The sequence below is a fragment of the Barbus barbus genome (assembly GCF_936440315.1).
Source record: "Barbus barbus genome assembly, chromosome: 38".
NCBI classification, from domain to species: domain Eukaryota; kingdom Metazoa; phylum Chordata; class Actinopteri; order Cypriniformes; family Cyprinidae; genus Barbus; species Barbus barbus.
The window spans coordinates 20950295-20975174 of record NC_136716.1 but is presented as its reverse complement, the minus strand read 5'-3'; the positions used below and the strand labels follow the sequence as shown (position 1 = coordinate 20975174).

Sequence of the window (24880 nt, the reverse complement as noted above, 5' to 3'; positions counted from 1 at the left end):
GAGACGGGGTTAGATGGATTGTGATTTACACGTTTAACATGCATGATGGCACAACCCTTTGTGTTTTCAGCTAAATTGCTAGCTTAGAGATAGTGAAGGTGCACCAGAGAGATTTACAGTATTCAGCAAAGTCAATGAGGGCAAACTCTCTCTCTCAAAAAAAGAGCATATTCACAAACATTCCTGTTTGGATGGGATTAGATTTCTTTGAATTTCAAGATAGACAAACATAGACATGATAGATTCAAACTGAAATAAATTCTGTATAAAATCTTACCTGATGTCCTCAGGGAAAACTAGTCCCATCTGAATAGCATTTCTATGTCAGATCACTCACACAGTTTGTCATTGTCACACAAATGAGCCAAGTTCAAATGAATTAAATATATATGCACACATCTGTCTTAAAGCAGTCAGTGTCTCAGTCGGTTTCCTTGTAGATTTTGTGCGTGTTTGTGTATGTGTCCTGTGTTTTTCACCCCACTTATTTAGATGTTTGTTGATGTGCCGTGTCTTGTAAATTCATTAGCATGTTGTGAACTGGTGTGTTTTTCCCAAGGGACTCTCGCCGATACAGTTTTCTGTCACGAAAAGGGCCAGGCTCGAATTCATTTCCTCTCCTTATTCACTCTGGGCCTGGACAGACAATAGCAGCTTAAAGAGCCTTATCATTAGCTCCGTCACGTCTGAGGTTAGGTGATGAGGACAGGAAATTGGCGCGGAGCCTGGAGAAACAATCTCGTCCAAGCACAACAAACACGACTCCGCTTCACCACACCCATAGATACAGACCTGCGTCACGCCATCTCTCATAACTCCACTGGGAAATCCAGGATCATCACCTGTAGTCCTGCTCCCATAAACAGTGCTTCTTTTATTGAGAACAGCTCATCTAAATGCATCCCATCCAGCGTCTTCGTACCCGTTAAGCTATTTAGTCATGATGAAGTGCCAGCATTGGTGTGGTGTTTGTTAGTGTGTTTGGGCTGGTGAAGGACATGAGAGATGTGTGTGTTTTTCCTCCTGGTGGCGTGTGGTTTTGGGGCTGTGCCAGCCGAGAGTGCGCAGGGAGCGAGCAGTGACAGTGCCGTGATGAGTCAGTGCAGTGCCGGGGAAGAGCTGCCCGCTCTAGTGGCTTCGCCACAGGGCTCTCCTGCCAGTAAGTCAAGATCCTCTCGTACCACCTGGGCACCTTCAATCCCTCCTCAAACCTTCAAGTCGAGACCTTTTTGTCCCCCCACAACTCCAGCCTTTCTGCCCTTTAGCGTACTATCATAAGGGTCACTTGCTTTCCGTGTAGATCAGTACTGTATGTCACAGTTGTTCATCCCCTTTTCTTCTCACATTTCTTTCTTAGTCACCCCCTGATGCATGCTGCTCAACTATACTATTTCCAGGTTTATTTTGTTGTAAAATGGCCCTTTAGTAACTAGATTGAACTTTTAGATGTTCTGCTCCTGATTTATCCTACATTCTCCTTCCCAACTTGTGACTGAAGTCTCAAACCTTCCCCTTTCAGAAGTCGTAATTAATATGTTTTTTTGCACATGCACACATTTTAATATCCCACATAAAAGCTACATACTTGTGATTTCATTTCTTGCTGGTTAACAATACTCTATATAGTCTGTGATGTGTTGCTAACTCAATCCTATCTATTCTTTTATTTGCCCTGTTCTCATTTTAATTAATTGTATTATATTTCTTTTAACTGTGTTTTTAATGTGACTAAAACCATTTAGATTCACTACCATTCAAATGTTTGGGGTCAGTTTGAAAGATATTAATACATTAAATTGATCAAATGTGACAGTGAAGAACGATTTCAATTTCAATTAAATGCTGTTCTTTTGAACTTTATATTCATCCATGAATCCTGAGAAAATATTACCACAAAAATATTAAGTTGCACAACTATTGTCAGCATGAAGAAATCTTTGTTGAGCATCCAATCAGCATATTTGAAGGTATTAGATTTACGAAGGATCATGTGACACTGAAGACTGGAGTAAAGATCAGTAATTGCCACTACAAGAATAAAGTACATTTTTAAAACATTGAAAATAAATTGAAACTTTGCAATAGAGACTTATTAAAACCATTAAAAATGAAACCCCCCATTTTAATGGTACGGAAATAATGGTTTTGGTGATTTTAAAAACCTAAATATAATGTAGAGAACATATAGTTAGATATAACACAAATACAGCATATGCATAATACAAATTAATGTCAGCAAATGGGAAATAAGCACACTTATTTTTAACTTGCAGTTGGAACTGACACAAATGAGACTTTTGTTAATGGGCTGACCATAGTCATGAATAATGGATAAAATGACATAGCAATGGTATAAGAAAAAAAAATGGACTTGATTCTGTGTCCAAGCCAAAAACGCTACAGCTGCAACACCTCATATAGGACCTCATCCACACCTGCTCTTTCTTCATTTAACATCTGTCAGCATCTGTCTTTCACAATTTCCTCCAACCTTCCTCCTTTTCCCTACTTCATACATTCTGATAAATTCATTGTCTTTCAGCATTTTGACTTGTTTTGAACATCAGATTTCCTTTTTAATATTTTCTTTACCTTTTCCATTCTTTTTAATTTCATGTAGATGGTAACACTGTTTATGAAGTACAACAAAAGGACTATATTGTTGAATCGTTTACCCAAAAATGTCAATCATTTACTCATTCTCATGTTGTTCCAAACCCATATGAATAATTAAGGAGAAATTTAGCCGAATGTTCACGCAGCTCATTTTCATAAAAAAACAGTGACCGAGGCTGCAAAAAGAATGAAAAAAGCTGTTGAATATACTATACAAGTCATATAAACCACTTCTATGATACATTTTGGAGCTCAACATCCATCATGTAATTTCATAGTATGAAAAAGAGCTGCATAAATATTCTCCTTTTGTCTTCTGTGGAAGGAAAAATGTGTGAGTTTGGAACATGAGGTTGAGTAAATGATGACAGCTTTCATTTTGGGCTCTGATGTTGTTCTTCATACTCGGTGTGTTCATGCGTTCCTCTGTCTTTCTGCATGCATCATCACCTGTGTTGCGTGTGCTGGGTTGTGTGTTGCAGCAGTCCCCGTGCATGACGTTAAACGCTTGGCATGGAACAGTTCAGAACATGCCTCGTGTCCAGAGTTAGAGCGCACTCATTCTGGCCCCTGTGCCTCAGCCCATGGGGTCGGCGGTATCACGGCGAGTGGGTCCGCAGCTCAGTGTAAGTGTGTGGGGTAGACCAGGACACACACACAGAGGATGTCAACAGGAAATCAATTCTTCATACTAGTAGAACATCACAATGGGCAGTTGATATTGTGTTAGTCAAGGTTGTGACTTGTCGGGTTGATTTTTAGTTGTTTTGTAATGGAGAACGGTTAAATGCATATTTACACACATTTACAAAGGCCTATTCACATAAAGCTCAACTTTCACCACAAACATTTAAACTGAAATGAATGCATTTCTACTGACCCCATCATGCAATGTGAGAAAATTCATTCTATTTATAGTCACATTTCTTAATTTTCTCTGTGGGGAAAAAAGGTGTGTTCATCTCATGTCTGAATTACTGTAATTATGAAGTTCTTGTAAATTGATGAATTTCTTTTGAACACTTTAGCACCTCACTACTGTACACTACAGAAAATGGCAGCAGATTTAGCAGTAAAATATAGTCAAGTAGTTCTTTCCTTAAAATTTCTGTTCAATAATTGCAGCCATTGCCTAATTTCTTAATAATGCAAGACTAATAAAGGAAAGGCATACAATACAATTTATTGTAGCTAAGAGAGAGTTGGATAATAATAACTAATGTCCTGCTAAATAACTTATTAAAGCTTATTAATAATGAATTTGACTTTTTTTAAATTAGTTTGATTACTATAATTACACACATTCCTCTTGGCATTATTAGTGTCTTAGAAATGCATTATGAATGCCTCCGAGTAGAAAGTCCTATTTGTAAGATAGTAATTGCGGTAAATACGGCATGGTGTGAACGCACCAAAACTCACCAACTAATAAGCTTTTGGGTCATGTGACCAGAACTGGCATCATCAGGATTTATTTTTACTCCGGTATATAAATTTGCATCATGAATTGTTTGTCTTTTTTTTGGCACCTTTACTCATGGTGTCAGCCTTAATATGACATTCTCGCAGGTATCTGCTCTGTAAGCAATGTATGTTACGCTTATTAACTTTGCTTTTCTATTTTATCATTTCATTTCCTCTCCCTCCATCATCCCTCATCTTTCACTCGTCCTGTTCGAGTAGCTCGTAAGCAGGAGATTATAAAGATAACGGAGCAGTTGATCGAGGCTGTCAACAATGGAGACTTTGAAGCATACACGTGAGTACAGCCCACCTTCACTTGCTTCAGCTTGTTTGTAATAAAGACACTAAGAAAATTGTAGGTCATTGTGTGAATATGTAAGGCTTTAAGTGGATCTTGTATTCAAATGAACTATAAATGTTGGTCTGAACAAACTGAAGTCCCAGACTGACCCATAGTCTGTGAACAGATAGAGATAATATTGTATATAGCCATGAAATGATGGATATCTCCAGTCATATCTGGACCACAGCATATGTTCACTCTAAAATTAAATTGTCATCACTTTTATTTATTTTTTATGCTATATGATTATCTTTTGTTATATGAACACTGTTTTCATATTCTTGTGTACCACAGAAGAATCTGTGACCCGGGTCTGACCTCTTTTGAGCCTGAAGCTCTGGGGAACCTGGTCGAGGGCATGGACTTCCACAAGTTCTACTTTGAGCACTGTGAGTCATGTTTAACTATGCGTATAGTTGTTTTACCTTACATATATATTTATATAAGTTACATACTTTGATCATATGTATATCTTTGTTCAGATGCAATCCATATGTTTGACTTTTTCAGTGTTGAGTAAGAACAACAAACCTGTGCACACCACTATCCTCAATCCTCATGTTCATCTCATCGGGGAGGATGCTGCCTGTATTGCGTATATCCGGCTGACGCAGTACATCGACAGCCAGGGCCGCCCACGTAGCTGCCAATCGGAGGAGACGCGCGTGTGGCACCGCCGAGATAGCAAGTGGCTTAACGTCCACTTCCACTGCTCAGGGGCTCCAGCCGCCCCCTTACAATGAATCGCACAGGACAGGTAAAAACACTCCATTCACACACCTACGTTTTTCTATCATTCTATCATATCTTCACTCAGAAATGTGTGTATGTATGCCTGTTTCTACCTCAGAGTTTAAAAAATTTAATTAAAAGGTAACTGTAGATGTAATCTCACCATTGTTATGTTATTTTTCATGATTGCAGCTTTGTCAAACTGGCGTTTGATACTTTTTAATCACAACTTAATTTTGTGACTTTATATCAATTTCAACTTTATTTTTTAACTTTTTTTGTTTGTGTATTTTTGTTTTTTTACTCTAAATGAACAATTTATAGTTGTTCTGTGAATTTTTGTGGACAAAATCCAGTCATTTGAAAAGAAATCCGCATGATTAGAATTTCACGTATGGGTTGCGTGACGTAATTGCGTAACAATTTCCCCATATAGATTTCGTAATGTATTCAATTTGATCACGTGCGTTCGCTGCATTGACAAGCAGAAAGCTGATTGGTTTGAAAGTGACGCTTGTGAGCTGGGCTTCATTCATCGCTACACTATTTAGAAACATCACTTTTTTGCATGCAAAATTTTCTCGAAATTTTGGTAACGTTACTGAACATTAAACTGCAAATAGACTTCATAGAAATGCGCCTAGTTAAGGGAGGAAAACTTGTTGCAAACACAAATTTGTGATCACTGTATGCAGTAGGACTGACGTTGCACATTTCCGCTATTCCGTAGAAACTTTATTTTTGCTATATTTTTTCCAGCTTACCTGGATTCTCAAGATAATGGGAATGTTTCTTCTTTGTGGCTGGACGGGCACGTGAAGGCCAGCTGGATGAAAGCTCTTAAAGTTACAGACACACCAGTGAGGAACTCTGACAACATCCAGTTCAACTGTCAACACCACCTATTCTGTCCAATCTTTGACCAACGGGAGCTGGCCGCGGCTGTGGCCCCGCCCAAGGGACGGTGCATGTATCTGACGCCCACATGGGGGTGCTGTTTTGTCCTTTTCCCACGGAACCATCTTCTTTTGCCTGTTAAAGATGTTCAGAAGGTGTTGTAAGTACTGATCTATGAATTCATAAATATACTGTATATTGTAAAAATCACTAGCTGAACCAGAAGCTACAATCAAGTTTGAAAAGCATTTATGTAGGTAAACCGAGTTGGGAGTTGGGAGGGTGGGGGTTGGGGTGCTTCAACTAAAAAAAAACAAAAAATCACAAAATGGACTTGCGCCCAAAGAATGCTAAAGTTTACAGGTTTGTCATCACAGTCCTTCTTGTATACTTTGCAAATTTTTGGACACAAAATCAATTATGGGAAGGGGTCAACTAATCCGAGAGCAAGGCAGTGAAAATGTTCAGAAGTTCTTCATATCAAAAAAAAAGAACCAAAGTGTAGTTTTTAGTCTTTTTAAGGAGTGTTTCTGTTTGGTGTTGGCTTTTTATGTAACCTGGGTCTAAGAAGTTTGTGCGGTCCAGGTTTTAGTAATCCCTTGTGTTAATGTGGAACTCTTCATTTTCCTTTAGTTTTTTTTTTCTTGGGCTGACATAACACAAGTATTTTGTGTTCAGTTTGAATTTTTAAGCCTATTTTATTTTTAAGTTAATCTAAATAAACATGTAAAGATATACAGAGATATTTAAAGGAGGTATAAACTCTCGCCATCCAGGTTTAGGGGAAGATGTTGTTCCTGACCACGCTCGATATATTTGTGTGGGTACGTGTGTGCGATCGGAACTTGTATAAATTGTATCCCTCATTTAGATTTAATATAAGGAAAGCCCAAGTGAACAGCACACAACTGAACACCGACCAGTAGATTCGCTCTTACTGTTTTATTAGAACACGTTAGCGACGTAGACAAACCACTGCAGGACGTACTGTGATAGTCAGACATGAACTTCTCTCCAGTTTCTGAACTCAAAGGAGGACTAGTAATTTTTACAAACTACATCATGGTGAAAATAGCTTCAGTAGTCTGGTGTGTTGTGATTAAGTCTCCTTTAAAACTCGCTGTCCTTTCTTACACCGACACAGCTGCATTATAAAAGTACTCCGTTGTTTTAGTAACGTTGGACATGTCTAACTCACCCTGTTCTCAGTGTTGTCATAGTCGAGGTTCATGTCGGTGACGGGGGTGAACATGCTCTGTAAATACATGTCGTTTAGTTCATCCGATCACAAGGAGCGTGTGGGGACAATCCAAACACGTCCAGTTGCCATGTTGTTTAAAATCACAGTTTTAATGTTTGTACTATTACAAGTCACAGTGGTTTGTTAGATTCACCACCAACTATATTACACAGGTTTTACGGCACTGACTATTTAAACTCAGTTGTAATGTTACTTAGAAGTGAGGGTTTGATTGTCACGAGTGATTAATCTGTTAAATTGATCTGTAGTTGCACGAATGCTTTTTATCATTGCTATGGTTTTATCTTTAGATTAGATTTTAGTATAGTTTCGTTTGAGGCGATATATTACGTGTGGAAAAAACACCCTGTCTGCTTGGAACACTTCAGTCTTTTGTATGGGTCTGTAAATACATGTAGTGTTGGCACACCCTCATCGTGTGCTGGGCTTCGTGACATATCAGGACTATACCTCCGCACGTGTGTAAGTGTGCGCGCGTTTATCACCTTACAACAATGGTAGTGATGCTGTCAGATTATGTGACGATGCTGTTTTCACGTCCGTTTTGTGTCTCGTGCTTGTTTCTTGCATTTTTTTTTATCGCGGTTTTCTTTTTCCTTTGTTTGTGCTATGGGGAACTGCTGCCTTGCCTGGCCAAACTAGATTACACTTTTTATTATTTTTATTTTTACTTAAATACATCCTTTTGCATGATTGACATCTTCAGCTCCATGAAAATGAAAAGGATTGAGATGGCTACGAGGAGTCACTAGCTGGTAGATTTAGATTTAGCGAAATAACCATTCAACCCCTGAAAGCTCGGTCTGAATCCTGGGCCAGACGGCGAGTACGAGTCTTCTGGCCCACCCGTCCAATGACAGGAGAAATCAAACACGCAGTTTAAATAAACCGGCGAATATGCATGTATACTTTTCTTGGTAAATATATATTTTTTCCACTGTCTGTGTTTACTTAATAAAAAAGGGAAAAAAATCTCATAGTATTTGCATCTCGACATGAAAATCACTCCATTGGGATTTATAAGTGATGTACCATATTACAAAATGAAAAAAAAGTAGAAAATAGTGAAAATATATATATAAAACAAAAGCCTCTGCTTGGTATGCTCCCCTCATTCTAAGTAAATCTATTGCATTGTAATGGTATACTATTGGGCTTCGTATATATTCGGAGTTTAAACATGGATGCTGGATTTTTGCATGATCATACATTTAATAAAACCATGAAATTACAACTATCAAGTGTTTGTCTGAATGTTAGTAGGTCTTCATCATAGCTTTGTTATTATTGAAACTTGATCTGGAAAGTATTTAATAAAAAGAGCATTTCTGCAACTGATTCTGGGTTTTCTTTGTAAATGTGAAGGTCAACATGAAATCAGCATTTACTGAATGTGCTTGATGCATGTCACTGATCTTATTGTGAAAGATTAATCCGTGCACATTATTACAATGGAAAATACAACCTCTTTTGTGATTTTGTTCGCATCTCATAAGTTTAGATGCTGTAAGTGCTCTAAGAACAGCAATGTTAACATGAGCTGAATGCACCTCAAATGCTGTAATGTAATGCTAGTTAATGTAAGAAAAGTTAGCAATAATGTAGTTTTGAAACAACATTAGTGTCTCACGGGGCCCATTCCTTGTTCTGGTTGTTGCCTTCAGTGTATGACCTGCGCTTAATGACCCAATAACCATTAAATGTACTATACATGTCCATGTTTAATGTACTGAGAATTAGAACTGGGCTTTCCCTTTGAAACAGCCATAAAAATTCCTTCCCATTGTTATTGTACATGCACATCTACCTTCACGGTAAAAGGAATGAAATGTAGAAGCTTATAGTTTTGATAGGTGTCCAACTGTAAAGATGTACTAGGAAACGGCCCCAAAGTAATATTTTAATACAAGGAGCATTTGCTGCATCAATAGCGCGTGTCTGCATTCAGATACATAGGCACTTTCTAGAAGTGCGCACCATTTATTTTCCCTTCTCTCCCCTTCAGCACAAAGTGTACTGTCTGTGGTGGCTCCCAGTGGACCTGAGCAAGTCTTATTTAAGGGCTTTGTTTCCTGCATTCTAGCGGCTGGGCCCCAAAGCTTTCAAATGGAGGGCGAGTCTCTTGTTTCTGTGTGGCGATTAATCAAACTCTCTCTCTACTACTCTTCCTCTCAGCTGATAAAGTAGACTGCAGGAGCTCAGATAAGATGCTCACCCCTCTTGTTCACCTCAATTTACACTTTGAAGAGAAAAATGAGATGCCCGTCTCCATTCTGTGCCTTTATTTCCCAGTATGTGTGTACTTAAACTGAACACCAGACATGATTGGGATCACATTACTGTTGATTCATTTTTATGTATCCAACTGTTGCTACACATACACAATGCACATTCACTCAATACAGTATAATATAGTTGTCATTTTGGCCATTTAAAAAAAACTAAGAAAGGTTATCCAGGTAAAATTTAGTTTGGCACGTATAAAAACTGTTTTGCTTTGGTTCTGCACTGATATTGGACTGTTCCAAAACCTAGTTTGTTTCCTTCTGGTCTACTGCCTACAAAACTATTATCGTGGAACATTGTGGATGATGTATGTGATGTGGATTGGTTAACATAAGTATCAATTCTACACTGAAGATTACAAAGGTATTGGAATCAATTTTGAATTAAATAGACAAAAATATATATATATACATATATATACTAAATCAGTATCACTGAGGCCTTTTGAAGTTGCCTTTTCCATAAATGCTTTGGTGTTAAAACAAAGTTATATTAAAAACCAGAATAATTATGTTTCCTGCCTAAAATAGCTATGATACCTTGAAATGCTTGCTAGGTTTTGGAACAGTGCTATTATCTGCAGATTGCATACATTAGTGTTCAAAAGTCTGGGGTCAGTAAGCTTTTAGTTTTAGGAAATTAATACTTTTATTTAGCAAGAATGCATTAAATAAAAAGTAATTTATATTTCAAATAAATGCTGTTTTGGACTTTCTAGTCACTAAGGAATCCAGAAACAAATACATCAAGGAAAGATACATTGAAAAATGTTTCTTGAATAAATCAGCATATTTGATCATGTGGCACTGAAGACTGGAGTAATGGCTTCTTGCTTATTACTTTTATTAATATTACTTTTATGTATTTTTGCTCAAATAAATGCAGCCTTGGTGAGCATAAGAGGCTTCTTTCAAAAACATAAAAAAAATCTTGCCTACCCCAAAATGTTGAACAAAAATATCAGAAATTCTAATTAAAGAAACATTTGCCCAGTTCATTAAATTAAAAAGAAAATCTGCTAAAAGTAGCCACATATGAACCTCAAATCATCTTTACAGCTTCTTGGGCTGCACAATGTTTTTTGACATCAAACAGAAATCACCTCAACAGCAACTGTTTTGAGAAAGGCAGCAAGATGGCATAAATTTATGAGACACATTTAAATACTTCTCTGCTTAGCAGAGTTAAAGACTTTTAAAATTTAAATAATACTCTCACAGTCCCTTCCTTTCATGGGTATTTCCACAAAATGCTCCTGGAGGTTCTGTGCGATTCCCTCTCTTCCTAGAAGACTATATTTGCATTTCAAAACAGCCAGTTCACTGATATCCAACCACTCTAGATGTCTTTTTAAAGCTGTCCAATCGGGTCGCTCCCATTTCTATATCCATGACTCCGTGAACGTCTACTACAAGTTCCCATAACCAGGTTGAGGGCTTCTCCTGTGACTCTGAGGGCTTTGTTCAGACTGACAGCGTGATCGGCCCGTCTATTCCATCAGAGCCTGTGCAGAGTATGGAGGGCGAGAGGGGTCAGTCCTCTTTTGGCTCCTGCCGCACACGGGCCCTGAGTTCTCCTGTGTGGAGCAGGGTTCTGCCGTGGTTCTCCTTATGCAGGTTCTGATCAGCTCCAGCTGGCGTTGTGCAGTTCATCTCTGAGCCAAATGGGCAGAGGCTGACCCAGACGTTTCAACATCCTGAGTAACTCCACGTTCTGCTCGCGGTAATACTCCGACAGAAACACCCTCGACTGGAGAGAGGAAAAATGAAATGTGACTTATACATACATTTATGGAGGAACACTATTATAAAATTCTAAATTATGAGATAAGTCAATGATGACAGAAGTCAAATAAAAAAAAAAAATTAATGACAAAAAGTTATAATTTTGAGAAAATATCAAAATTATGATCTTATGTTCGCTTGTCATTTTTTGACTGTCAAACGTCTGAGAAAAAGATTAAATAAGGTAGAAGTCAAAATTATATATATATAAAAAAAAGAATCTGAGATGACTAAAAAATTTATCATAATTTTGCCTTTTTATATCAGAATTATAATTTGTCAATTTTTTTTTATCAATCAACTTGTCAAATCTCAATTTCAACTTTTTTCTCACAAGTTTGATGTCATTTGTTAAAAATATTAGCTTAAACATTACATAAATTATAAGATCATAATTTCATAATACATTTACTCATGCGGCAGATATGGGCTTCTATACATACACAATGCACAACATGTGTTCAAATAACAAGTAGCCTACACTGATGGAATATTAATGATCAGCCAGGGGATTTTCTTTTTAGCATCTACACACAAGACTGGACATAGAGGAGAACACAAGGGTGAAAATGTGAGCAAATGCTGCAACACACTCTGATCAGCACTCGATGATTGAATTCAAGTTGCTTTTGATTTCTAATTTGCTCGATTCCCACTTGATTTCAAAGTGACTCTCAAAATAGATCTTATACATTCCGTTCCATCAGCTTTCTTGCAGCCAATTATAGAGGAAAACCGAACTAAATAAACTTCACTAGCTATAACTGAAACGCAATGTCTATTTTTGTTCAGTTACAGAATATCCATCTTATCTTCATATCTGGAGCTCGGATGTAAAGAAGTGAAGTGTACCTCCAGGCTCATTTCTGGATACTTCCTTCCTTTGCTCTTTCCCAGACAGCGAGTACGTCCTGCCTCCAGTTTCTGACACCAGAAACCTTTACTCTCGTCAAACCTTTAAATAGAGAGCAGGAAGTAGTTACATCTCCGATAATAAGACTTTTGAAAAAATCTGAATATTTTATATCTAATCCAATTAAATGCTTTTATTTTTTAGAAAGTGTCATAAAAGTTTAAGGACCTATATTTGAATCAAAATGTGATCAAATAGAATCAAGGACTGAGACTAGATCTAGTTGTAGTAAGTGCTATTGGAATCTGGGTGTGATGAGAGCTCATACGTCAGCGCCTGTGTGTAGTTGTAGTACGGTGTGACTCCGAGGTACTTCTGAATCCCATCCATCACCTGAGCTGGACTGGAGCGCAGCTGCACACCATCCACGATCAGCAGCTGCTCACAGGATAAAAAAAACACATCACACACACTGATGCAGCTCCACACACCTGCTCAACACTGTTATGGGGTGATTTCGAAAGAGTGCAGGTTCACTTAGAGCGCTCTGAAGACTTCAGGAAGCTAAAACTTGTGTGCGCACATTTATATGTCTAAATATTCAAAGTTATTTCTTAAAATATTGTAAAGTCGTATAAACAGTGGAAACAATGTTAACACTAATAAAGGAACAGGGCCTTGGAGTCCACTAGGGGGCCTCAGCAAACTAACAAGGGGGCTTCAAGATTACTTCTATAACTTAAGACAAAACAAGCTAAAACAGCTGAAAAAAATCTAGACCTGTAAATTAATAACATCATTTAAATCTACATGCATTTTTATGTTTTATAAATGTACACTACTTTTCAAAAATTTGGGGTCACTGTTTAATACTTTCATTCACCAATTATGCATTTAATTGATCAAAAGTGACCGTAAAGACATTTCTAATATTACAGTATATTTAAATTTGAAACAAATGCTATTCTTTAAAAAAAAAAAAAAAAAAAATTAATCAAGTATGCAGCACAACTGTGTTCAAAACGAAGGTTCAAATGACACTGATGTCTGTAATAATGGCTGCTTTTAAAAATTCAGCATTGCCAAAACAGGAATAATTACAATTTTTAAATATATTGAAATGGTTCTTTTAAATTGCAATAACATTGCACAATATAATTTTTTTTTTACTGTATTTTTGATCAAATAAATGCAGCTTTGGTGAGCATAAGACTTATTTAAAAAAAAAAAAAAAAAAAAAAAAAAATCTTACCAACACTGGTTTTGAATGAAGTATTCTAGTTATGCCAAGCTCTAAAATATTTTATCGGTAGAAACTGCAAAAATATTGTTATGTTTTGTACTATTTGCCATTAAACATTAACAGCTTTATGAGTGCCATGCAGTGATAAAGACAGTATCCAGCTCATGTTGTGTGTCTAATAAACTGCTATTATTTTGGCATGTTTTGAACACTGTCGACCAATCAGCACCCATGATAAATTAAGGTTAGTTACATTATTGCATGTCAAAGCTGCCGACTAAGATGAAAAGAGTTCTTTTAAGAGACAGATCTTCTGTGTGCACACCTGGCTAGGTTAATAGTAGTGTAACAAGTTCCAGAAGTCGGCTGTTGGGTTGTGTGTGTGTGTGTGTGTAAACACCTGGCTGGGCTGGTAGTGGTGAAACCAGCGCTCCAGATGGCTGCTGTAGGCTCCAGGCTGCAGGCAGCGGCGGTGCAGAGAAAGCAGAGCTGCGGGGGACGACGGCCCTGCAGAGATCACCTCATGAAACGTGTAGTTTAGCGCCACAGGGTCCTGATGAGCCCTCTGATGCTACAGAGAGTGACAGAAGTGAAATGAAACAGTTGTAGTTTTCATTGGATGTGTTGCTACAGAGGAAGTCAATGATATCTCGAAAATGCCATCCATTAGCATTTCTCTTCGTCTCAATGGCAGTTGATTGGCTGGTGCATGTTCCATGTTGATTTGAAATCTACTGTGTTTTGTAATTTTTTATTTTTTTTTCATTTCCAATAGAGCAGGGGTGTTCAAACTACGGCCCGTGGGCCATCTGCGGCCCGTTTTCACGCCTGAGGCGGCTCGTGAGGGATTTTTAAAAACGATACGAATCTGCAGAGGTGGGCCAACTACGGGCGTTTTCATCCAGCCCGTGAGGCAGTTGTTCCAAAATAGCTAAATAGCTCCAAAATAGTATTCTCTCAACACTGCTAAATTTACAGTATTTGTTGTGGAGGGTGGAGAATATAAAAATATGTTTCTAATGTTTATAAATGTCACTTAATGTGGAAAACTTGATATGGCCCTTGAGTCAAAAAGTTTGCCCACCCCTGCAAGAGAGATTACATCAGACGGTGTAGTTACGACATCTACCAGAAGGGGTTAACTGGTTCATGTGAACTAACCAGCTAAGCTATACAAACGCACCTGGTACCAGGAATACGCGCGGTCAGCAGGGTTGATGAGTATAGAGATGATTTTGGCTCTTGGTAACAGGGCGGCTGCTCTCTTCGGGGCAACTTCAGTGTCAAAGTAGTTTGCACTCTTCTCAAACAGGAAGTCTGTGCTTACGTTTGAGGGTACGGGGAAAAAATCCATGTACCTGAGACAAGAAGACAGAATTAACATAAAAGGCAAGTCCAATATCAAAAAAAGGTTAAGAGAGGAACTCACTAAGAAGTATTTTGTTTATTTTAATTCATTGCATCATATTTGCATAATATTTTCTGAATGAAATCCAATACTCATTTCTTGCTAAATTTGGAGTGCTGACTTCTAAAACAGTGCTTTTTTTCCATTGTAAGGTGAAGATTTTCACATGTACACTATGAATCATTCTAAAGACATTATCTTATGCCTAATCTTGATTTCAAGGTTTGAATTATAGCACTGACAGACGAACATGCAAATATTATTATTTAGCAGAAAACACCTGGGTCATGTTTTATTTAATGTCCAAATAGCAACATAAAATTAAAAATTTCGCAAAAAAGAAAAAGAAACCTCATTTATTTATAAACTTGTGTTTATGTAATGTTTTTTGACAGAGTATTTGAAGATATTTTTCCACTGCTTGAAAGATGGCTAGTTAATAGATAAATTCTGAATACTTCTTTTTGTTATTAAATCCACAACGTTTGACATTTGACTGCTTGTGTTGCTTTGGTTTTATATGTTACATTCATATAACTTTAAAAAATCTTTTAAATTATTCATTCTTGCTTTGAGCGAGAAAAAAAAAAAAGAGTCCATCAATGGATCCTTCTGTCCTTCAATTAAAATTTACAGATATTATTCAACTGTTGTTTTGTCTACCATGCAAAACCGTAAGTCTAGTTACTTTTAACTCTTCTCATCCAGTGACATAAATTTAAGCATTAATAATAGTCATGCAATAGACACAATATACTCACTAAAATATACAATTTATGCATTTAGCATGATCCAAAAATTAATTGTGTCAGTGTGATGTGAGTGAGGCTTTACAAAAATTGGTATTTGATTTGGAAACAAAGAAAATGAGCTATGGATGAGGTTTCCATGGTTACCAGTCAATGCCACGCTGGTAGTTTGGTCCGCTGAAGAACTGCACCTCCTCAAAGGTGACGGGGCTGGGGAAGCTGCTGGTAATGGCAGGATGAAGGGCAAGAAACGAGTGAAGCGCAGTGGTTCCTGCAAAAGAAGCATGACACCACTGCATCAAGCTGTTTTGATCAAATATTAATCACATTTCTAGGAAATATTCTGTGTTCTGTGACTTGTATGTGGAATGAAGTGTTCTACATCATAAATCCTGGCTTATTATTAAATTGTGTATTAGTCTCTAATGGTTTTAATGACTGACAAACAAAAAGGGTACACACTTCCGTTACCCGGCCCCAAGCCCCCACCCTGGAACGCAATTGCGGGGGGCCCCGAGTCAATATGCTGTTCAGGGGGCCGGAACACATAACGGCGCCCCTGAGTATACAGTATGTTCAAAACAGAATGCATATCTATAATAATCACATTCAATGGTTTCATTACCAGTCTTCTGAGGGCCAATCACTAGAAACTTGGGCAGTCTGTCACAGGTCTTCTCTTTGGACCAGATGTCTTTGTGTCTCTTGTCATGACACGGGTTCTGTTTATCGGGGAGAGTATTTGTAAGTATAATGTGAGCATAAATTAATAAGAGACTAATATAAATAAGTTTTCCTGTTCATTACCTAAACATGAAAACATGCATTTTAATTTTAACAGGGGATCCACAGGTACTGCAAAGAGTCTGTCGATTATTCTTTGATAACCAATGGATGTGGGGGAAAATGTGTTTAAAAAATTCTAAATTAATTTCAAACAAAACAAAGAAACCTTAGCTAAATGAAAGTTATTTATTAAAAACAACTGTTGAGAATATTATTGAAGTTTTTTTTTATAAACAAAGCCTATTTTTAGATTGTAGGTTGTAATGACATGCTAAATTATTTAGAATTATTAACATTTTATTATAATATTTAATAAGCTTTATTATTGATGATTGATTTTGGGGTAAAATATGATGTCTTTGGCAGCCTCTGTGAGATTCAAGTTATAAGCATGAAGATGTAATTGCACAAACCTGCCACAAGGGGTCTCTCTCATCAGGGAAAATCTGGAAGTATTTCTGAGCGAGGCGGACAGGAGGCAGAGTCTGCAGGCGCAGGTGAGTCCAGCACTGCACAAACCTCACCAGTGACTCGAAGGTGTACAGGCCCAGCCGGTCGTTGCCATAGTTTGACAGGTGAGTCATGAATATACTAACCTACGCATGGGAGGGGACGGGGACAAGTAGGTCAAAAAGACAACGTTTGTCATATTATTTTAGGTGTTGGCTGTATCTGGGCTAGTGTGTCATTGCGGGTGTGACACTAACCGGATTGAGCAGCACGGTAAGAAACAGCTCTCCTCCACGAATGCTCTTGTCCAGTTCCTGAGGGCCTCCAGGATAATCTTTGTAGAAGATGGTATGTGTGAAAAGCCCACAGGTCTGCCGGGGGAGAACCTGATACACAAAGCCAAAACACAACTTACTATCCAAATCACACAAAAGGAAATGAGAGCAATCTAGGGAATTTTCTGAAAATTTTAAAGCTATTTTAGTAACTTTATTAAGGCTTGATTTGTTCAAATTAGTTAATGCATGTATTGTACACTACAAATGAACTATTTTTACAAAACTATTAATCTAGGTTTTTTAATTAATGTTTTATAAAAAATTTAAGAGCGATTAATACTTTTTTCAGCAAGGATAAATTGTAGAACTTTCTGTACATCAAAGAATCCTGAAAAAAAATGATCTTGATTTCCACAAAAATATTACCCAACAAAAACGGTTCAATGAGGAAAATAAAAACCATTATTAATAACTGAGCACCAATAATAATTAACAAGCAAATTATCATATTAGAATGATTTCTGAAGGATTATGTGACACAGCAGAAGTAACGGCTGCTAAAAATTCTGATATATATACAAATAAATTCAGTCTTGGTGAACATTAGGGCCCGGTTTCACAGACAGGGCTTAGACTAAACCAGGATTAGGCCACTGTTCAATTAGGAAATTTCAGTAATTTTTATTAATATACCTTAGAAAAAAAAATTACTGGTGTGCATCTCGAGACAAAACAAAGGCACTGATATATTTTAAGAGCAGTCGGTGCAAGTTTCTTTCAGTTAAAACAGCTCAGACTTACACTTTAGTCTAGGACTAGGTTTAAGCCTTGTCTGTGAAACTGGGGGTAGATGTCTTTAAAAAAAAATTAAGAAAATCTTAATTTTTCCAAAATGTTGACCATTAACCTTTTTTAAGAAATGCTGTAAAACTGTATGATACTTAATGAATTAACTAATTTTGATTAAATAAAACCTTAATGTAAAGTGATACCATTATTTTTTTTAAATATATTCCATGCAGGGAAAGATACCAAACATATTTGCTCTGAATTAAGATGTGTCAGAATAGCCAGAAGGCAGAACTGTTACAGTTTATAATTGACACATTAATACCTGCCATTGTTGACAGCATGCTGCATGCATTAGCTGTTAGACAGCAATCATTACGCAAGTCTTTAAATTAATCTCCTTTAAAAGCACCTCTGCTGAGCCACATGCATTCGTATGGATATCTTTATCCGCTGCATCGAACAGTTTTAGAGCATTTTGCACCATAAAAAATAGTATGCATCCTGTGCTACATTTTGTTGCATTTAGAATGCACCCAAACGTCTTATGTAAATGCCCCATGAGGCACATGGTTGATTGGAGGTACTGTAGGTGCACTTGAGCTCGCACCTGAATGCCGTTGTGTATGAAGCCTCTGCGGTAGCGGGCAGGCCTGAGATGAGGATACTCTTCTGTGCTGGTCACCTTGATGCCCCATACACTCTTCCAGGCCTCATAAAGCTGACTGTGCACAGGGTACACACCTGAGTGATGGGGGGCTACAGCGTAACCCATGTCTGTGGGGATCCCATGCTCCTGAAAGAGACATTACTTTACAGCCATGGAAAACCAATTCATATGGTATCAGAATCAAGAATTGAACAGCATATTATTTGGCAGATTCTGACCTGTGCAAACTGTCTATTAAGTCTCATCTGTTCTGCGAGTACACTGACGTTGTGGAAGAGATGAGGCTGCATGTGACTCCACATATGTGGGAACCACCAGAATTCCTGCCGGTGTCGAAGCAATGTGTCATCACCCTCATCTTCCTCATCTGTACCTGAAGAACAAGACCAGAAAGAGATGATAAATGAGCGTGTGGAGGTGGAGATGGTTATATCTGTATAACTCACACAAGCATCAACTTCATCATACCTGTATGAAAAAACTTGCCAGAGAATCCCAGGTTGAAGGTGAAATTAGGTACTAGAGAACGGAGTTTATTTTGTGTATGAAGCAGCGCCTAGTGAGGAGGGAGATAAAACATCTCAGCTAACACAAACATACATAATCTAAATAACAGATGATGACTGATGAGCATCATTATTTTATATGAATCCACTGTAGGTTACAACTAAGGGTGGGTGGAATTAATGTTATATCACAATATGAGTCACAGTGATGATTTCTTGCAGAACAGTTAGCCTTTTTGCTGCAAGTTAACAAAGAATATTGTAGATGTAGGGAATAGCCATGTGTTAAAACCTATTTTGGATAAGCATTAAACTTTGATTGGATAAGTCACATTCAAAGCTGTGACCGCACATCACTTAATTTCTGTATTAATATGGCAGATGCAAGATAAACAACAGTAAACAGCTATTTCAGGTTCTTCCTCATCTGGAGTTGGACACATTTTGCCCTCTATTTTTGCATTATTCAGTGTATTTTTCCCCAGGTGTAAAAAAAATAAAGTGGTTCTGATAGCCACACAAATATATCTAGCATTGTATAAAAGTTTCAGGTTGACATTTCTTCCATCACATTGTCTAACAGCAATACCGGCAGTCGTAGTTATATCAAGAATATTATTTTGATATTATACAGATGCAGGTTGGAGAAGAGGTAGATAAAAGAGGGCAGATTTTGCAGAGACAAGAAAGGCAAGGAAGATAAAGGGTGAAAATAAATAATAAGAATAGAACAAAAGATGAAAAATCATAGCTCTTACCAGGGGGAAAAAAGCAAGGGAAAGAGAGAGAAATGTGAAACCAAAAACCTCAGGCATGACATTGCTTTTGGTGTGGTGGGCCACACAGAACCCCCTATGAGAACTTATCTGCTCAAATTAAAAAGTGAGCCAGTCTAATTAGCCCCATGCTAGCCTTCAGCGAGAGCCTTCTTTCACTCTCAGGAGATGGGAGAGAGGGAGAGAGAGAGAGAGAGATGGTGAAAGAAGAACACCATGCTCCACTGCATTACAAATAAGCTCTCCCTCTCGCACAATAATCACGGCTCTCTACAAACAACGGCAGAGAGAGAATACATCTCCCTGATCCGTATTAAGTGTGCTAATTTATTAGCTTCAGTTCAGTCATGGAGGAGCTCTGGGAGTGTGACGGCCGTCAGAGAGAAGCTCTAAGAATAAAGAGTTCGGATTAATCAAACAAAAGATACCTTTGATGGAAGACAAACTAGGTCAGGTCTGACTGATGTCTGATTCCCTATCAACCCCACAAACTGATGATTTCATATCAACAAAAAATAAATATTTTTTTTACATTTTCTCATAAAAATGTAAATGGTGGTTGCTGAGACATTTAATGTGGTTTTGCCTGTTGCTAGGGTGATCTGGGCAGTTGCTAGGTGGTTGCACATTGACTCAAATCATAACAGCCACCCACAAGTCTCCATGATATTCCAGTCACTAGAAATGACTGAACTCTTTGGTTCAATGCAAGTCTATGAGGATAAGTTTTTCATCAGCTACCATGGGGGAAACAAATCAAAATCTTATAGGGATAGTTCACCCAAAAATGAAAATTCTGTCATCATTTACTCACCCTCAAATTATTCCAAACCTGTATGAGTTTCTTTTTTCTGCTGAACACAAAGATATTTTGAAGAATATGGGTAACCAAACAGTTGATGGTCCCCAATGACTTGCATAGTATGGAAGAAAATACTATGAAAGTCAATGGGGTCAGTCAACTTTATCAAAAAAATAATCTTGTGTCTTTAACAGAAGAAACAAACTTGTGTTGAAACAATTCCAGGGCGAGTAAATGATGACTATTTTCATTTTTGGGTGAAATATCCCTTTAATAAAATGTTATTTTACAGTGAAATATTACAATAATATATTTTCATATCATATTTTTTATAGTCATGTTCATATATATTCAGAAACATTTGGGCCAAATTGTGCAGTACAGCAAACCTGAAGCTTCAAAAAAAATGCATTTCACAAAGCAAACTATTTATTTTTATTTATTTATTTTTTATCATAAATTGTGATTCAATATTTTTTTCCGCCAAATCATACAGCCCTGTCACTTAATATGACTAACAGTATCAGTGTTGGTAGTTTCGGCAAGCACTCCATGTCTTACACCTGGAAAAGAAAGAATAAATTGAATCACACTTGGCGAGTATATCCAGTAGGGTTGGGTACCGGAATCGGTACCTTTAAGGGTACGGACCGAATTGCGTCGGTACTACCGAGTACCAATTGACATTAAATCATTCGGTACCAAATTTCGGTACTTGAGAACGCATTTGGGCACATGCGAGAGAGAGAGAGAGAGAGAGAGAGAGACCCTGTGACACGATGTCACCCCTGCAACTATTTAAAACTCAACACAGGGCAAACCTAAATGTTCTGAAGTGTTCTTACATTTCTAGGGTTATATGGTTTCCGCGAAAACGCGGACAGGATGGCGGAGTCCATTCATAAAAACAGAATTTGTCAATTTTTGGATGAATAGAAGGTCTGTCACTTAATTTGAATCGCGATATAAACTAGTGTATGTTAATATTAAAACGCAAAAAGACGGTTTAAATATGAATCCTGCATGTTAGCCTCAGTATGTATGAATGGCGGAGACGCCATTACTTCACAAATACTGAAGCACACGTGAACTCGTGGTGATTTTCGGCCTGTGCATCTCACTACACGAACACACGAACTTACAGGCTGTGAGAGTCACTTCATGAGAATTTTACCGTTTCATTTGAGAAAACTAGCATCATATCATACTGTATACAGACAGAAACTTCACGGAAACCTGTTAAAATAAAAGTGCGGTTTAACATGTAACAGAAATATCTTACTCTTGCATTACTTTTGTACAGTATAATGTACGTCTTGATATATTCCATTTACTGACAAATTTAAATAAAGCAATGAAATTATAAAAATAATTACAACCACATTAACCACTTAAATGTAGAAAAAAATATAATTATTAAAACTTTTTAAAGGAATAATCACACAATTTTTCTACCATATATTAATTTTAACAGTAGACCTTTGTTTGTTTGCCAAAAAATAAAAGGGTTTAATTTTCATTTGATTAAAAATAAATTAATGTTTCATGCCTTCATTTGATGATCAGAAAAAATAAAAAGTTTCTGGAAGAAAAATAATTGTAGGGCCATACTGTTCAAAATTTTGAAATTGAGAGTTTTGGACTTATTTTTTCACTGAAATAAATGTTTTTGTTGTTACATAGAGAGTAAAGTACCGAAAAAAGGTACCGTTGGGTACCGGTACCGAATTACAGGTACCGATACGGGTACCGTACCTAATATCCAGTAACTTTTTAAGGCTCGTACCTCAACATCTGCAACTTTCATGCGTGTCCCCTCCTTCCCAACAAAGATGTCATCCACATCCAGAAGCAAAAATCTGTCCAACGAGAGGCTGAGCCTTCTTCCAGTTAAATAACCCACAGCATCCACGAACAGCAGCTTGTGCAGCCAAAAAGACATGCTACCTCCAAAGAACACCCGCTGGATCCCATCGTGAAGACCTAGGTCCTGCATAACCGTAGCCAGCAGAGCTCTCTGTTGGTGTGAGTGTGTTGGGAGCTGATTGGGTTCTGCTGGTCTGGGGCTACCTAACAGCACAGGCTCATAAGTGCTGTGATTGGACAGGAAGGTGGTCCAGTTGTCTGCAGGTAAAGGGCCAGGTTCCAGCTCATTAGGTTTGGTGATGTAGAGCAGGGGTGCAGCAGGGTTCACTTTGTAATCCCAAAGTGGCAGGTTTGAACGCAAGAAGAGAGGAAAGCCTCTAAGCTGAGCGCTGGATGGGGAGTTTTCATTTGCCCGATAGAAGCCAATGATTCCCACTCCATAGTCTTGGCAGTATTTATCCAGTAACTGGCGGTTCCATGAGTCCAAGTTGACGTACTTGAGCAGATTCTCATAGACAATGAGGGTGTATCGGCCACGACCTCGCCAAGCCAAAGGAGGCATGTCCCCCTTCCCCGGTGCAATTTCAGTGTGGTAATGAAAGCGGCTTGACTCTAAAATGGCTACGATCTCTTGTCCAAGTTGGGAGTAGATGCTTTCCACAAAGAGTAACACCACAGGCTCTGTCCGAGAGGTGTCTGCTGTCCTCGCCGAGTGTTGCTGTTGGCTGACCTGTAATGGCAGGAACAGTGGAGTCCTTTGTCCGCCACCAACTACCGATGTAGCTACACAGTCCCCCAGTGGTAATGGCACAGGGGCCTCCTTGATCTTGGGTCCAGCACTGACGTGATAAGCCAAGTAGGCCATGGAGAGTAGACAGAAGAGGATGAGTGCAAAGATCAGGCGGTGGAGACCCTGGTACCTGATTACTCGTGCCAACTTCCTCACTCCAGCCATAGCTGTCTTGGCCAAGTGGGTGGCTGGAACAGAGAGAGGGTGGCACCTCACTCTGGTAGGGAGGTAGAAGACAAAGAGAGCAAGCAGGGATTAAACTGGAATCAAGTTGTCCTGCCAGGAAACGACTATTGACTCTAGGTCACCATGGCCCCCATAGCCTGCGACGGAATCGCCGCTCCGCTGTCTCTCTTTTTGTATGGTACTCCTCTCGTCCATATATCAACCCTATGCGTTAGTAGCTGGAGGCATCCATGTGAAAAGACAGCTCATTTGTTTGTTCTTAAGGGTGTTGTTGCGTTGGCCTAAAACCTTCTGCGGCTTCATGTATCTGCTTGAACAAACAAGGCATGAGAGAAACGTTTTCTAGCAGAACCTCCTGTCCATCCTGAAAGAGAAATGAGGATGGGGGAAAAACAAAAAAATGACAAGGTTAAAAGGATCAGAACTAAGCTTGCAATGCATACCATAAGTAACCATAACTTTTGCCCAGATTTTTGACACTTGTCGTCAAAAGTCAGAGCCAGATTTTGGGCTGTCAGAGACAGATTTCACAAATCATGTAGCATATGATGAGTACATTCAGTCTCAGACTATGATTCCATCCAGTCGAACGATATCAAACGTTTGTAATTTTAAAATTATTTTAGAACACATCGTTTTCATTTGCCACGCATCTTCTAGCAACAAGGCACGTGTTTCTTTGTTGTGTTCAAACTACCTGCAAGTCCACAGTTGTTTAGTTTATGATTCCCAGATCTTCTCTGTAACCATCTACAAACTTGGCATGTGTATGATGTCTAGTGTTTTAAAATCTTTTCCGAATTCATAGCATTGCATTCCAGCCTTGAAGAAACAGTTCACCCAAAAATGCATGTTCCAAATGTCGTTCCAAACCTGTATGACTTATTGGTGGACAAAGGGAGAACAAATGGTTTGTGCTTTTCCATGCAATTGCAATGAATGAGAACTGAAATTTTACAGCTTTAAATAATAGAAAAAACCCACCCTGATGCACCAGTTCCCAATGATTAAAATATGAAAAATAAAAAACAATACATTATTTGAAATTTCCGTTTGTGTTCCATGGAAAAAAGTCATGCTGCTTTAGAACAACATTTGGAATGAAACAACAAAAAAAGTTTACATGCACAAGAATAGGCTTAGAAGCATAAAAAGTCCACTTATTTTAAAACGAGACAATGCAAGAAACATCATACTAGTTTAGGAGTCTACATACACAGTGAAATTGGTGTAAAGATTTATGGTTTACGGCTTTAACCTGAAAAAACTGCACTGTTTATTGCATTTAATTAATGTATGACCTTACAAACTGTCAGATTAGGCATAAGGTTAAGATATGTACGTA

At 38.0% G+C, this 24880-nt stretch overlaps 2 protein-coding genes across 8 annotated transcripts in view; one reads left to right on the top strand and one right to left on the bottom strand.

Moving 5' to 3' along the window:
- The window catches only part of LOC306857786 (calcium/calmodulin-dependent protein kinase type II subunit gamma-like), a 70827-nt gene extending 62542 nt beyond the window's left edge, over positions 1-8285 (top strand). For 3 of the 5 annotated variants that reach the window (XM_079397930.1, XM_079397929.1, XM_079397928.1), the window contains 4 exons: positions 4300-4375; positions 4718-4812; positions 4934-5180; positions 5915-8266. In XM_079397930.1, the coding sequence (XP_079254056.1) occupies positions 4300-4375; positions 4718-4812; positions 4934-5166 (404 nt within the window). In that variant the 3' untranslated portion in view covers positions 5167-5180; positions 5915-8266. Of the gene's footprint in view, positions 1-1054; positions 1160-3098; positions 3243-4299; positions 4376-4717; positions 4813-4933; positions 5181-5914 lie in introns of all 5 variants that reach the window. The other 2 variants (XM_079397932.1, XM_079397931.1) reach the window with 2 other exon arrangements.
- Positions 5880-24880, bottom strand: part of LOC306857785 (bifunctional heparan sulfate N-deacetylase/N-sulfotransferase 2-like) — a 72469-nt gene continuing 53468 nt past the window's right edge. The window contains exons 2-14 of one of the 3 annotated variants that reach the window (XM_079397926.1): positions 22480-23899; positions 19078-19165; positions 18828-18982; positions 18550-18735; positions 17130-17258; positions 16836-17018; positions 16262-16358; positions 15784-15907; positions 14663-14837; positions 13880-14050; positions 12565-12674; positions 12236-12338; positions 5880-6187 (exon numbers count right to left, since the gene is read on the bottom strand). In XM_079397926.1, the coding sequence (XP_079254052.1) occupies positions 6041-6187; positions 12236-12338; positions 12565-12674; positions 13880-14050; positions 14663-14837; positions 15784-15907; positions 16262-16358; positions 16836-17018; positions 17130-17258; positions 18550-18735; positions 18828-18982; positions 19078-19165; positions 22480-23514 (2703 nt within the window). In that variant the 5' untranslated portion in view covers positions 23515-23899 and the 3' untranslated portion in view covers positions 5880-6040. Of the gene's footprint in view, positions 6188-9581; positions 11349-12235; positions 12339-12564; positions 12675-13879; positions 14051-14662; positions 14838-15783; positions 15908-16261; positions 16359-16835; positions 17019-17129; positions 17259-18549; positions 18736-18827; positions 18983-19077; positions 19166-22479; positions 23900-24880 lie in introns of those variants that run through there. The other 2 variants (XR_013783135.1, XM_079397927.1) reach the window with 2 other exon arrangements.